Source organism: Centroberyx gerrardi, chromosome 18 (genome assembly GCF_048128805.1).
Source record: "Centroberyx gerrardi isolate f3 chromosome 18, fCenGer3.hap1.cur.20231027, whole genome shotgun sequence".
In the NCBI taxonomy this organism is placed as follows: Eukaryota; Metazoa; Chordata; class Actinopteri; order Beryciformes; family Berycidae; genus Centroberyx; species Centroberyx gerrardi.
This window is the reverse complement of record NC_136014.1, coordinates 11935044-11950747: the sequence shown is the minus strand read 5'-3', so window position 1 is coordinate 11950747 and position 15704 is coordinate 11935044. Positions and strand designations below refer to the sequence as shown.

Genomic DNA, 15704 nt, shown 5'->3' with positions numbered 1-15704 from the left:
AACATTATTATGCATGAACGCATGGCTTTATGTTTGCATTGGCCAGAGATGAAAAGTAAAGCATGGCCCCTTCCCTTCCTCCTCCTGCCATGGCAACTTAGAGGAACAAGAGAAGAGAAGGGGGGATATGGGAGGAGCGACGGGTAAAGGTCCAGGTGGTCGAGGCTGCGTAAAAAACGCATCAAAAACACGCCAAACACTTATGAAACGAATAGTAGGCGTCATTTCAAAGAAGTCGAGCCTTGCAGCTCCTGGCACCTATTTCAGTGAATGAGCTGTTTTCATAGAAAGACTCTCCCGGATTCGGTGCAGTAGAAGAAAAAAAATAAAAATAAGCAAAACACCAGAACGCGCTGTGGTCGGCGGTGCGTCGCTGCGATCTCTCCAGAAAACGGGCAAAGCGGGACCGGACACCTCGGGATCCGCTGTGAACTGTAGTTTGAGCCGAAAGCAGGCGACTTCTCCCAAGAACAAGACGGGCTTGTTTCAGCGACAAGAGGAGATATGTTCAAGAAAAGCAAGAGCAAAGTGCTGGTGGATTATGCGTCAGAGGAAGACGACATGTCCTGGCACTATCATCACTCCTATAAGGTAATGAGACAGACAGATGGCACAAGGAAACACAAACAACATACACTCCAAAAAAAATGTCCATCTTTACAGTCTCATATTAGGCCTTAGAGGGTTATTTTTTCTAAAAAATAACTGGAAAAACTCTGACAGTGGGAGATGAGCAAATTCCACTTGTTCCCAGTACAGTTTCACTTGTTTCAGGCTTTTTTTTTTTTCTTTTTTTTTCTCCCCAGAAACAAGTGTCAGTGTCTCGAAACGAATAAGGCAGCTCACTTTACTAGTAGCAAGAAACTTCTGGAAACAAGTGGATTTGTATTGGAAAGTGGAATTATCACGCCCCAGTGGCAGACGTTTTCTACTTAAAAAAAAAAAAAGAAAATACCATTTTAAGACTTAATACCAGACTACATGATTTGTTAAGAAGGATGTTTTTGCAGTGTATATGAATTATGCAGGATAAACGTTGTGCACAGGTTCTGATAGGCCTATAATGACTATGATTTATAATGCCTTCTTACATTTTCTATGAAATTACTACTTTTTTTTTTTTTGCATATGCCCCTAAAAAGTGACCAGGTTTACTTTTAAGTTTGTTATGAAGCAGATGTTACAATGTGAGAAGAGCCAAGATGCTGTCATGGTTGTGCAGGAGGAGGAGGAGGAGGAGGAGGAGGAGGACAAGTGTGTAAAGTCAGATGTCATGTCAGCTGCTGGAGAGAGTGAGAGAAAATGCACTGAGAGGTCAGAGGAAACACAACTATAGTAATCCTAACACACATTTTGGAAGAATACTGTACAAATATGACAGATAAACTATAAGGCCCTATAGGAATAGTATTGTGATACCATAGGAGATTAAAAAAAGAGTCCCACAGAGACAGTATAAGTTCCTATAGGAATATTATAGTGATTTTTACAGTGATTCCCTTTGGCTGTGGAAGAATTTACACTCAAATAGCCTTAAAAAATCCATTAGTTTCCTCTATCTTTAAAGGCTATGGTTGAGGTTGACCCGGCACTTGTCTGTCACGAGTGAACGGCTCATGTTTGTCTCTTTGTTGTGATTATGCAAGTATGGAAGCTGCAGTATTTATTCTCAGTCATTTGGGAAAAGGAGTTTGTCTTCTAGCATGTTGTGGGGAAACAAGGGGTGATAGATAAGGAGATTGCCTTTCTGACAAGACCCCCCCCCCCCCTCCCCCTGCATCCACAGACACACACACACGCACACACACCCTTGTCCCAGGTGAGTATAGCAGCAGTGTGTGCGGTCCAAGCGTCCCCGTATCAGCACTTGCAGGCAGCTGGGTTCTGTCAGGGTGTTGGGGGGCGGATAGGGGACAATGCATGATAAGAGGACGCACGCACACACACACACACACACACACACATGCACTGAGAAATGTCTTGAGAGTGACATTTCCACTCAGCTGCGGCAAAAAAGTGCAACCACCTTGGAATCTACTTTCCAATGTAGACTCTAACTTTTAGACTTTAGACCTTTAATCTTTGGAACACGGTTCTAGCTACCAATAAATTATAATTAAGTGTAACTGTTGACCTTCTTCCCTTCAGATCCTCAAATTCATTTGTCTTGCTAATGTAACAATGTATGACTTCCAATATGATTCCAAATGGTTCTGCATTGAATTTAAACACACAATCTCTGGATCATGTATATGATGAATTTACCAGCTGCTGGATATTTTCTCATATATCATTTTTTTAAAATACAAGATCTTCTTAACATATTTTAACTGTGCCACATATCATGGTTTTACAGAGAGAGTGTTGTCTGCCTTCTTGGATGGAGATCTCTGAACCTCTAAAAATAAATCTTTTAAGTGTGTGTATTAAATCAACTCATTTTCCTACAAGGCATCCAGAAACTTAGTTAATTAATAGACAAATAGGTGATTTGTTCTACTACTCTAATTTGTAAGACTACACATTCACATATCAGAAAAAAATAAAGGGGGGGTCAAAGAGGTCAAAGAGTGAGGTCAAAGAAAAAGGTTAGCATTTTTTAATTTAATTTTTTAAGTTTCCCTTAATTCTTATTTTTAGCGACTTTGTTTACACTAGTGACAAACCATGGCCACTGTTGATTTTATTCATTGGCTTCTGCTTCACTAATGTGATATAACATAGACTGGATTGATAAATGTGTCATTTAGTAGGCAATTGGGAATATCAACCAACACCGATTCCCAGCATTTGTCATGTGTTGTTGTGATAATGTCAAGATCTGTGGCCCTTGGCTGGATTTGATTGGGCGTTCCCAACTCCCATCCTGGGAACCAACGCATGTGGCCTTTACCCCTTAAGAGCTGCTTTGAGGTCAGTTTGTGACTCTGTTCCCAGTGGTCACTACGACTGTTTGGGCCCTAAGAGCTGGTCTGAGAACAGGCCAGCGGCTTCTCCTTGGGATTGCTGGGAAAGTCATCAGGGAGGTCTCCCCCAGTCGCCACGGCAGTAAAATACATCCAGGGGTCAGGGGGTCGGAGCATAAAACGTAAGCGCTGCGAACAGGGGCGGAATGAAGCCGGGATCAGGCCAGAAATGATGACAACACAGTCTGAACATTCAATCTTTCCCCTTCCGTTTTATTCAAATCTTTCCCTTGGCAAACTGGCTGCTGTTGAGAGAGGGAAAGGTAGGAGGGAGAGAGAGAGAGAGAGAGGGAGAGAGAGAGAGAGAGAGAGAGATTGTTTTGAGCATTTTTTGAATTTTTGATATAAATATGTTTTGCCATGCCAATAAAGCTTCTTTGAGTTGAATTGAGACAGATACAGACACAGACAACCATCAAAATGAAATGTTAAAATTTTTGGTACTTGAATGTTATGTATGTATACTGTGTAAGTGGGCGAAGGGATAATATTACAACATGCAATATTATGAGTTTCTCACATGAATGTATTTATACAAACATACCACATGTGCAACATATATATTATAGGGCAAATAATGAACTTGCATTTTCTTTAAACATTACATTGCATTATTACATTAAATGTACTTTTATTGTTATTTTATTCCAAGATGTTTTCTCTTTCTTTTTCCTTTATTTATGTACAGTTTCCCCCCGTTATACACTTTTGCCAACACAGATGGATTTACATGCCGTGCCAATACAGCAAGATGAAATTGAAATCGACAGGGCAGGTAGTAGAGAGAGAGAGAGAGAGAGAGAGAGAGATAGAGAGAGAGAAAGAGAGAGAGAGAGAGAGAGAGAGAAACGAACACAGATACAGTCAGACAGTCAGAAAACGGCGAAAGAGCATGAAGCGAGGAGAGAGAGAACAAAGGATTTGAAGTTAATATCTTTCCCTTCCTCCCCCCCCTCCCTCCACAGTGCTTTAGGGCTACTAGACCCGTGCCACAGCTTGCTTTCCCACCACTCTCCGTTGAACTTCAACAGGCTGTGAGAGGCAGGTGTGTGTGTGTGTGTGTGTGTAAGTGTGTGTGTGCTCGTTTGACGCCGGCTTAAAGCGGCATAACAACACCTGAATACTTCAATAGCGCCGCTCTAATTCCACTGTTATACCCCTCTCTGTGAAGCCGGATCGTTATATTACAGATCAGAACTTCAGACGTCTTCGCATCGAACGGCTGTAAATCATGAGAAGAGGAGAGGGAGAGAGACAAATAGCTGAGCTGATCCTTTGCTGAAGGGGAGAGGTTTAAGATGGAAGGGGGGGGGGGGGATCAAACGGGAGTCTTTTTGCCTCACAGGGCCAAATTAAATCGTCATAATCCGTGACGCCGGGGTAAAAATGGGGTTTATCGGAAAGCCCTCTGTGTCATGTTAAATGCAATATAGTGTTTTCAGAGGCAGCGGGTCTGGAGGAGGTGGAGGCCTGCCGGAGTGTGACGGAGGGCTTTTGCGTAATTACGGATGGTGCTTAGTTTTTGAACTTTCGGCGTTAGAATTCGCCGTGCGTCTTTCTCGCCTGGTAATCTGGCTTTTATCAGACAATGCTGTGCCAAAAGTGACACACACACACACACACAGAGAGAGAGAGAGAAAGAGAGAGGGAAAGAGGGAAAGAGAGCCCCCCCTCCTCCCCCCCCCCCCCAGGTGCAAAAGCAAAACTCTTGCTTTCTGTTGTCAGGAGCGTTTGCCGAAACACTACTCTCTCCCCCTGAAGCATTTACAGACCCAGACTTTCTTTCACCCCCTTCCCTCAACCCCCCGCTCCTCTGTCTCACTCTCTCTCTCTCTCTCTCTCTCTCCCCCTCTCCCTCTGTTCCTGGTTGTTAATGCTTTTACACTCTAGTCAGTAGTCATCAGTATGTGTGTGAGAGTGTGTGTCTTTGATCAGCTCAGGTGGCGGAGACCCAGAAGACTTTGCTCAGGCATGTCCAACCTCTCTCTCTCTCTCTCTCTCTCTCTCTCTCTCTCTCTCTCTCTCTCTCTCTGCTGTGGTCCTGTAGCAGTGCTGCTTAAAGCTTTGATCATTTTACAGGAATTCTGGCTTCACCTCGCTAAGCTCAGGCTCAGTTCAGCTGTCTGATGACTTCTTGCTGCCTTGTTCATATGGTTTAACCAACTGTAGTGATTTTTATTTCCCCCATATTTTTTTTCCTTTTTCCTTCAAATGCAAAAGCTGTCTCCTACGGGGGAACGGGTCATAGGTGACAGGATTTGTTTTCTCTCTTCCTTTGTTTAACTCTTCCCTCTGAGTTCAGTGGCTTTCCCCTCGTTCCTCCATCCTCCCTTCCTCCCTTCCTCCCTCCATCCCACCTTCCAAACACTGTGTGTTTATGTTACAGCTCTAGAAATAGGTTAGCCTCTCTCTTACAGGAAGGCCTGCACACACTCCACACACAGCATCCCTGCTGTGTGTAGTGTATGTATATAGTGCGTGTGTGTTTGTGTTGGGGGGTAGTTGCTATTTGTGTTACTCACCGCTGGTGTGTGTGTGTGTGTGTGTATGTATGTGTGTGTGTCTCAGGACAAAGACATAGAAGGAGAGGAAGAGGAGGAGGAGGAGGAGGAGGCTGTCAGTCCGGTATCCAAGGTAAACAGCACAACGCCACAGCTATTTAGATATAATACACACACACACACACACACACACACACGCACACGCACTAGCTATCTACCCCCAAATGTTCTCTTCATTTGCCCTCTCCTTTCACATTCTTTCCATTTCAGTTTTACACAATACATACCCCCCCACACACACACACATCTGTACCCGCCCTACACACTCTTATCTTCTCCCTCACAGTTGCATTTACTGTACACACACACACACACACACACACACACACACATAATCACACATTCATAGTTATGTAACCCTATCAACAGCCAATCTTCCATTACTGAAAAACCCACATCCTTCTAGCCACCTCAACCCCCTAATCCAGACACACTCTCTCTCTCTCTCTCTCTCTCTCTCTCACACACACACACACACACACACACACAAGTTTCTCCTTGTCAGACTACAAAACAGCTGAGGTGAAGCAGGAGGGAGCGGAGCAGTGCTGAGGCTGCAGTGTTTATCTGTAAACAGGCCAGCAGTCGGCTATCATCCCCTACCTTATCCTTCACTTTATCACTGGGAAACTGTCTTGTTTGTTGTTATGGTGTGTATGTGTGTGTGCGCGCATATGTGTGTGTGTATGTGTGTTCTTGAACTTTTATCCTTGTGATACCCAGTTTGAGTCTGTAGTAAGTAGTAAGGTCATTTTTGCAAAGTGAGGTCATTCTGGTCAGTCCTCACTTATTCAAGGGGAAAGTTTAGGGTTGAGAGTTTAGGGTTAGTGTTAGAATTATGATTGGGTTAGAGTAAGGGTTAAGATTAAGTTTAGGTTAGATTTGGACTTGGGTTTAGGGTTAAGGTTAGAATTAGTATTGGATTAGGTTAGTGTAAGGGTTAAGTGTAGGCATGTGCTGGAGTGGTTAGGGAATTAGGGAACAAATGGATGGAAAGTCCTCATAAGGATAGAGTGGTTTGTGTGTGTTTGTGTGTGTGTGTGTGTGTGTGTGTGTGTGTGTGTGTGTGCGCTCACACTGATGAGCTTGTTCAGTTGCATCTTCGCTCTGTAAACTTTGTATATGTAAATAAGGGCTTTATGATGTGGGTTTGATGACAAGTGCAACTATAGCTCAACTATCTGTGCCTGTGCTCAGTTCAAACAGTGTGTAAAGCAGGGTTGGGGTCAGTTCATGAATAAACACATCAGCGAGGCAACCAAGGCATCCTCTCCTAGAAGTGGAATTTCATGGAATTTCATGGAATTTAATTCTGTTTCCTGTCATTCCAATTCAATTCCAATTCTGTTTCCTTAGAGCTGGGTGCCATTCCAATTCCTACTCCAGGAATTGAAATGGAATTTACCATGCATTCTCAATTCAATTCATGAATGGCCCCAACCCTGGTGTGAGTGCGAGTGTGTGCTGCTGTGTGTTTGGTCATGACAGATAACGTTATGTCTCATGATCTGTGCTGACGACTCTTTACTCAAAGGTGCGGCCGTGTCTAAACTGTTTACCACATGTCTCCTGAGCATGTAAAGCTGGAGTGTAAACCTCACACGCTACGTATTGTCGCCGTTCTCTGGCCGGCTGCCTACTCTAAAGCTACTGTGGCCGACTCGGTTCACAGGACATGTCGCTATTCCATAACCTGTCCTGTTTGTAAGTGAGGACGGGGCTGGCTGGGCTGGAGAAGGGAAGGAAACGCAGCATTCTTTCGAGGAGTTGGGCCTTTGGAAGGGAACAATCGCCGTGGAAGAAAAACAAAGCTGAAAATAGCAGCAGCTGCCCTGTCAGTATGGAAGGCTGCAGTCGGTTAGTGCTCATATTAGGATAAGCACAAAGTGGAACATGGAGTCTTCAGCTTTGGCATCAAAGAATAGGAAGTTACCATTGTCTGTCACAGGTTGAGTCCAGGTCTAGAGATTTTGAATTACCCTTTTAATGGTGCTTCTGCTTTTCTAACAAAGCGTACAGTGGAGAGACACAAGAAAGAGGACAAAGGTCATGGTTGGATCTGAACCCATCCACTTAAAGGGCTTTCACACAGCCTCCAAAACCCAGACACCTCATCCTGTCTCCAGAAAACTTGCCATTATTGTGTCTGATATCCACGATTCATAGAATATTTCCAAAATTAAAAGGCTGTTGAACGGTGTTGGGTGAAATGCCTCTTTAATCTCGCAGCTCCATCTCTAAGGTATGGATGGAAGAATTCGGTCCAATAAGAGCTCTATTGTTCTGCCAGGCATGGAGCTGGAGGTAAAGCTGAGTGAGCGGCTTGGTTTGCCTGCTGGCTGGCTGGCTGGGGCAGAAAGAGATTACTGGGCACTGAGCTGCTTTGGATCCAGAGGCCTGCAGGTTAATGCTGCAGAGAATACTGAATGCGCAGGTCTCTGTATGTGCGCACATGCATGCCTGCACATACGCACAAAGCCTGAATTTAGCTACAGGCAGACAAGTGTGCACGCACTTGCACGCATGCATGCACACACACACACATGAAGGGTGGAAGTAACTAATTACATTTACTCACATTACTGTAATTGAGTACCATTTTTGTGTACTTTTTTCATGCATTTTACTTTTACTTAAATATGTTTTTACTGAAGTATTGTACTTCACTACATTTTAAATCACATCCATTACAGAATACAAATTATGTGGCTCTCCATAAGCAACACAAATTGGACAATTGTAAATTGACAAATTATGGATCCCTTTGCAGTCAGCACAGAAGAGAAGAGTAATCTGGCTTTACTTTGTGCACTTTATTTTGTAATTTCCAATTTTTCCAATGGAAATAGTCAAGCTTGAACTCTGTCCTCTCGTTCTTTTAGAATTGCATGGAAAAAATCACATGTAACAAAGTTCTCCTTTCTAAAAAAATCTAAAAAGTAACTCTTATTTAGTAACTGTGAGCACATTTTAAATGAGCTGCTTTTCACTTTTACTTAGGTTGATTTTTTACACCAGTAATTTTACTTCTTAAGTAAAATATCAGCAAAGTAACAGTACTTCTACTTGAGCAGGACGTTGTAGTACTCTTTCCACCACTGACAGACACAAACACACTCAATCTCTGCTGGCATCTCTGGTTCTGCAAAGCTCTAACTACGGCAAATCTGATCCACAGTTTACACTTGGCAACACACAGGGAACTACAGGGGAGCAGGGAGAGAGAGAGAGAGAGAGAGAGAGAGACAGAGAGAGAGCGTGAGTGAGGGAGTAAGGCCGAGAGTAAGGATGGGGGTGTGTGTGTGTGTGTTGAAATAGCTGACGGATGAAATTCTATGAATATTTCTTGATGATAATAAACACACAGGAAAATGGCAGCGCTCTCGCCCTCGGGGATGTTATGATGGTGAGAGGAGAGAAGAGGAGGACAGTTGTTTTCATTAATCAGCAACTGTGCATCTCTCTGGCGTAAGACACCATAGTCTGCCGCAGTAAAGATCAAATGCCACATAATTGTAAAGTAAAAGTGCGAGAAGAGATCATGAGAGGATTCTGATAGAGGAGAGAAAGTGTACATGCATATATTGTAAGTGTGCGTGTACGACATAGAGATGTGTGTGTGTGTGTGTTTATGTGTGCTGGATGACGATGTAGAGCTTGTGTATATCCCCTTGTTTCGTACAGACTGTGCTGTTTAAAGCCATGTACTGTGAAGTTCTGAAGCTTGATCTCGGGACAGACAGTTCTTAGTATTGTATGTCTTCCTGTGTGGCTGGTGAGGTGACTGCTTCCCCCTCCAGCTGCTTATTTGTTTGTTGTCGGTGTTGTCACATCCTTTGGTCTGGAACAAAAGAGAGTGTTGTGCTGTGTGTATGTGTGAGGATTTTGAGTACCTCCTCTATAGGCAAAATATCGCAGGAAAGAAACCGTTTAAAGGGTCGCCAGTTCATCATCGAACAATAGCGTCCACACTGAGAATGTCCCGATAACAGCAAAGCAACGCAGACGCGGATGTGAGTAGGAGTAAACGTTATGACCTTGACGGTTGACATTGGGAAGGCTTCCCAGGCGCGGAGAGAAGCGGAGCCAACATTGTGTTCCGTAATCGCCGAGCGGGGCGGCACCGCCGCTCCGAGGAGAGCAGCGAGGGCAGGGAGGAATTCTGATGTGACAGGAGAGTCCGGGGGGTTCGGAGGGAGCGGAGGGTCTTCCACTGGAATGCGGTGTGTACGCACTGCCAAGTCAACATCACTCAGACTCTATCCCTCTCTCTCTCTCTCTCTCTCTCACTCCCTCTCTGTCTCCCTCAGTACTCTATCAATCTTTTCTGAATGCCAGCAGACACAGAATAGAACAGAACAGAACAGAATGCTTGCTCCTGAAAATAAACTTGCAAGACTTCATTTTGATATTCGCAGATAATAACCTTGGGATATTGTGGTCACAGTGACCTGACAAGAAAGCCCGGCAAAGCATTGAAAACCTTGTTGCTGGATGAAACATTTTTATCTACAAAAGTTTCATGAACCCAAGGGCCAGAGAATTTCCGCAACCTGTAAAGGAGCATATAATCCTTCAGTGGAAGTTGGACAAAATTGCTGTGAGTTATGAGGTTTTCACCCAACAGCAATGATAAGAAAATTGTCCTGTGTGTATGGTGAAGTAGGTTGTATGTGCAGAGGGCGTACGGCTATTGTATAACATTATGAAGTATTGGGCTACTATTGACTAACTTACCATACCTAATAGCCACAAATACATTATGACTCATTAACTATAGCATTACAAACTTACTTAAAGGCTTATTTTTGCAGAAAAACCTTCTACCTGCAGTTTTAGTGATTTTCATGTACCTTTACATGAAGATTTGCATGATTTACATTTACAGATAGAGCGAGTTTCATGACTCCAGAGCCCATGAAGCCCCTTAAAAACCCATAATAGACTTTTAATAATGCATCAATCTGAACACAAGGCTGCTTTTCTAAATTCCAGTAAGGTTGACTTTATTAACTCATCCTCCTCGGGGAGCATAAATCATTCACAAAGAGGCATCCGAGATAGTGAGCTAAACGTGCAACAGATGAGTTTCGTCATTCTGGCTCTGCGATTCAAAGTCAAACGCTTCTCATGTCTGCTGGTTTCTCTCAGGAGGCCAAGGTGAAGAAGATCATGTCCAAGAAGGAGAGGAGGGAGAAGAAGATGTTCTCCTCTAAAGATGACGAACACTTCCTGCTGACCGGGGTCAAGCTGGCCGACCGCAGAGGGTGAGGTTACACACGGGATATTGATGCACACGGGCCTTAGTGGAGCAACCAGTCTCTGTTGGCATTACGAAGTTATTACGTCTTTCCATTTTACAGCCTGTTGACAGATAAATATGTTAGTCGACGCGGTTAACTTGACGGCAGGCTGAGAAAAATACAAAATAGTTGTATAAATAAATGTAACATCTATAAATGTTTAGATTAGGTTCAACAATGATCTGAAACAACATGGTTTGTATGGGGGTTTATGAGTGGAGGACAGGTTGTATGTGTTTATCATCATGTCTTTTATGTGTGGACAGAGGCCAACTACAGCTTGTCAGAGCCAGTATTCATGCACACTAGGGTTAGACTGATATATTGGTTTGAAGATATATCAGGCTGATATTGGCCTTTTATTAAATATCAGATATCAGTCAGTCAGTGTCGTCCAGCTCTGATGTGATGGAGGTTACATTACATTACATTATGTTATTTAGCAGACGCTTTTGTCCAAAGCGACTTACAATAAGTGCATTTTGTCAACAGTAGTGAAACCATCTGTGCATCACTGTGCGTCTTCATCAGCTAAGCCTTTTAATAGGAATAAGAAGATGCTCTTTAAAGACGCAAATGTTTACAGTAACAAGATATCAACCTGTTCTGTCGACATGAAACAAACACTGTGATCTCCAGGTTATAAACAAGTCATTTTAACCTCCAGGTCACAACAGTATAGACCTGGTTCCACTGGGGCTCGAACCCAGGACCTTCTGCGTGTAAAGCAGACGTGATGACCGCTACACTATGGAACCACTTCCTCCCTGGCCACAGCTAGAGAGACACAGATTAATCCTGCAATGAAAGTTTATTTTCTTTGCACAGTTTATTAATTCATTTTGATAGTTCAGCAAGGTTTTTGTAAATTCATTCTTCATTTAAAAGCCTAATGTATCCCAGAATTGAATTACCACTGAATTGAATTAAGGAGCTCCTAACCATAAAATAATTTCATTAGTCTGAGTTTCGATGACTTTTAGTGTCAAATAATGTCCTAATGGCTGTTATAGAGGCTTTTTCACCCTGCCAAGAATACAATTCTAGGCGGAATCTGAATCCGGAATCTGATATTCAATATTGGTAGAACATATTGGTGTTGGTATCTTGGTAGCTTTGAAAAACCCATATTGCTCGAACCCTAATGCATACACATAGAAAGACAGGCAAATGCCTTCAAAACCTTCACATATCAACCTTTTTCCAGTAATCTTTCTAGTCTCTTGTCCCTTCACAGCGTTCTCTTACGTTGCTCCTTCTGTTAGTCATGACTGCGTTCACCGTTTCTGCGTTCACATCACATCATGTTAATGGAGATATGTTCGGTGGCCATTACTGGTCAAGTGGGTGTAGGAAAAATATTGACACACCTGAATGGAAATAATGGCTGCATGTCCAACCACTCATATTAGTTTACATACTGTATAAGATAGAGTTGCGTTCGCCAGCCCTCATCAGCTTCCCGACCCCCTTGAGGAAGTGGAATATGTATGGAGAGGAAAACCCAAATAAATCACCCCACTGGGAATTCCTATATAGTGGCTCGCTGTGTGGGGAAGGTTCCACTCTGCAGTGTTTAGATGTCTGAAACACACCCGCTTCCCATCCTGCCTCTTATGTCTTCATATTCCAGTATCCTGTTGTATTTAAGATGTGAGTGGTCAAGGTAGTTCCCACTTCCTGATTACTGTATATATTGGTATGCTGCAACTTTTTGTTAAAATATGTACCTCTCTCTTTCTCTCTCTGCTGTTCTCTATTCACGGTCAAGATCTCACAAGAAAATCAAGGATGACGAGAAGGAGAAGGAGAAGGAGAAGAAGGACAAGCCGGAGAAGAGCCACTGTTTCTGGGAGAGCGTCACCATGACGATGAGGCAGATCTCGCCCGCCAAGAAGCTGGAGAAGATGGAGGGCTGGGAGCCGCCGCACTTCGGGGACGGGACCGAGACGGCGACCGACGAGGCCCCGGAGGCCAAGAGCCAGACCGGGGACTCGCCGGTGTCCTTCCCCCACTCCCTGGGCCTCCCGCTGGGCCTGGCCTCCTGGGGCGGCCGGGGCCCGGAGGAAGACTCGTCGCGCTACGCTAACCTGTCGGACTCCAGGGATTCCACGGCGGTCAGGTGGACGGCCCGCGCCAAAGGCAAACTGGCCGGCATCAGCAGGAGGAGTCGAGGGATTGTGTCAGAGAGCTCGTGGGAGGGGTTTAAATAATAGCCACGCCCCCTTTTTTGACCTGAGACACCGCCCCTCCCCCCCTCGCCTCTGCTCCATCAGTTCAAGAGGATGAAGAGTTGAACCAAATACCTGTTTGTCTCTGTAGTTCCTGACGAAACCTGTCGACTGGTGTTGAGAAGCTGTAGTGTAGCCCTGAAACGAGACACATGAAGTCTGTCCTTACCATATATATATTATATTTTTAACTTTGTAGAAACCTTGAAGACGTAATATGTGTCAGGTTTATCTGTGGGCTTTGAGCTGCCAGTTTGAGACAGAGTTGCCATCTTGAATCAATGAGATAGAAGGAAAAAAACACATGAAAGCCTTACACTACTGTACCATTTAAACTGTGATAAACACTGGCCTTTAGACATTTTATATTACCAAGCAATGAGAACAATGATTTTTTTTTTTTTTACTGTTAATCCAAAAGAGTCGATGAGGAATTATGCAAACCTACCGGCCTGCTACTGTCGGCTTTATATTAGAATGATTTTCCACACTTTTCCTTCTATGCAGTTAAAGCCTGTGAGTGAAGAATGTGAGTCTGAAGCCTTAACTTATACATTGATAATGGGCTTAAGTGCTTTGTGCAATCATGAAACAGCTTATGAAATCTTTTTGGGCGCCGGAGTTTTAGGTGTGTGTGTGTGTGTGTGTGTGTGTGTGTGCGAGAGAGGGAGGGAGTGAGAGGAGAGAGAGGGGATCTATGCAGTTGTGTTTGAGGTTCCCCTTGATGTTTTGGGATCATATGGGGGGTAATGTATGATTGTATGTCCACTTATGTGGTGTAAAAAATAAAGGCAACCCCCCCCCCCCAGTGTCATAGAATGATACTCGTATAAATCTGATGCTGAGTGATATTTATATAAACTGTACTGATGAAAAGATTAGAGCCAAATTATGTTTATACCAAGACTACTATTTGTCAAGAAAGCCGTGAACCTGTGATGTGCCTCTTATCAGATGAACTGCATCATGTGTTTGCTGTAAATTCGTACTCGACCAAACCACCTTCTCTGACCAAAAACCTGCCACGCGTCCTCCCAGCATGCACTTCTGCTGCGGCCGCCTTGAGACGCCTCCCGGTTTCCAGCGACGAAGCAGAACCCCTGGCTGCCGTTTGCTTCTCCGGCAGCAGGTGCTTGAGCAGTCGTTTGAACGGACTTTGATTTGTGTTGAGAAAAGCTGGTCAGATCTTTTGTGCTGTGTTCGCGTATTTGAATAGCCTATATGACTGAGATGTTGAAGAGTCATTTTCGTTTCTGCAATGATTGTTTCTGATATTTTAACGCTTCCCACTTGCAGGTGGCTGGGCAAATAGTTAAAATTCTTGCCGCTGGCCTTTTCTTCTCTTCTCTTCTTTTTCTTTGTTTGAATCTGTTTACTGAATCTGTCTGATACTGAAGTCTGCCTCATCGCAGCCAAGAGTGTGCACAGATACGGGTCCGCTGCCAAGGATGCCTGTATCCTGTATTTACAAAAAGGCAGGGTCGCATTTTCTCAACCAGAATAAAGGCGTACCCCGGACAGTCTGGCTCTACTTATTTCAACACCTTCCAGTCTGAACTGAATGTACGCTTTGGTTTACCGGACGTTGCTTTCAACACTGGGATGGTTTACAGTGATACTGTGGCCAAAACAGAAACAGTTTACCTCAGTCCGTCATCACAAGGCCTTTAAAGCCGGCCAACCTCTTCCATAGCTTCAGGCCATTTCAGAAAGGAAAACGACCAGAAATATTATTTAAGCATTATTTTGCTAAAAAATTCTCAAGATTTTATTTCAGTTGTTTGAAAGAAAATAATTTTCCTGTACCAATGTTAAACATCTACATGTGCCAAAATTTCTGAATATTTAACTTAGTACAAGGATGGGACTGCCAATTTAATCTTCTACTAATTTTAGTAAAGGGTCAACCTGTGGAGTTCAATATCAATGGAATTCCCCTTTTAAAAGAGAACATCTCTGTATTTGAGCATGCAAATATACAGTACTGTGCAAAGGTCTTAGACACAAGCGAAGATGCTTTCAAAAATAATGAAATGAAAGTTTGAAGTTTCTAAATATCAAAAAATGTACTATAAAGAGCAGTCTAGTGACACACTAATGCAGAAAACAAAAACAAAATCTAGGGTGCCCAAGACATTTGCACAGTACTGTAGGTTTTTTTTTTTTTAACTTATCTACAGTTTGCTGAAGAGACTTTTCTCCCTCTTAATGTGTGACATTGCACTGATGGACAGCACTAAAAATGAAGTGGAAACAATGGAAAAACATAGCAGTGATAGCACCCAGGATGATTTTCTACTAGTATGGGTATATTTCCTAGAACTGATAGCTCTTCTATAATATGAAGCTAATTTGGATGTTTAAGTTCAGACCAGTTCTATGAATCTGCAGTCTGTCTCCCTTTCACTGTCAAAGCAGCAGCTCCAGGCTGCATTGTTATAGTGTGACACACAAGTCTGATGATGGCTCGTCTGGTTTCTACTGGATAGAGTTGTCCTTAGTCACCAGTACAGAATGGGGTGTCAGAGGCCCTAGGAAAAATATGAATTATGAAACTGATATTCCCATTGGACTGTTCACATTTCTTGGCTCCTGTGTCCACTGAGCTCCTCATACAATAACCAACAAAAGGCCAAATAATTC

The 15704-nt window shown here is 43.4% G+C and overlaps 1 protein-coding gene and 1 non-coding gene across 4 annotated transcripts in view; one reads left to right on the top strand and one right to left on the bottom strand.

The window, feature by feature from the left end:
- The first annotated feature begins 235 nt into the window (after positions 1-235).
- Positions 236-15704, top strand: part of LOC139926156 (testis development-related protein) — a 404183-nt gene continuing 388714 nt past the window's right edge. The window contains exons 1-4 of one of the 3 annotated variants that reach the window (XR_013507442.1): positions 236-591; positions 5535-5600; positions 10679-10794; positions 12602-13709. Coding sequence is in view for 2 of the 3 variants with exons in the window: in XM_071917764.2 (XP_071773865.1) it covers positions 505-591; positions 5535-5600; positions 10679-10794; positions 12602-13043 (711 nt within the window). In the remaining variant the exon portion in view is untranslated. Of the gene's footprint in view, positions 592-5534; positions 5601-10678; positions 10795-12601; positions 14580-15704 lie in introns of those variants that run through there. The other 2 variants (XM_071917764.2, XM_071917766.2) reach the window with 2 other exon arrangements.
- Positions 11516-11588, bottom strand: trnav-uac (transfer RNA valine (anticodon UAC)). Its single transcript has one exon. It is a non-coding gene; the product is annotated as a tRNA-Val (tRNA).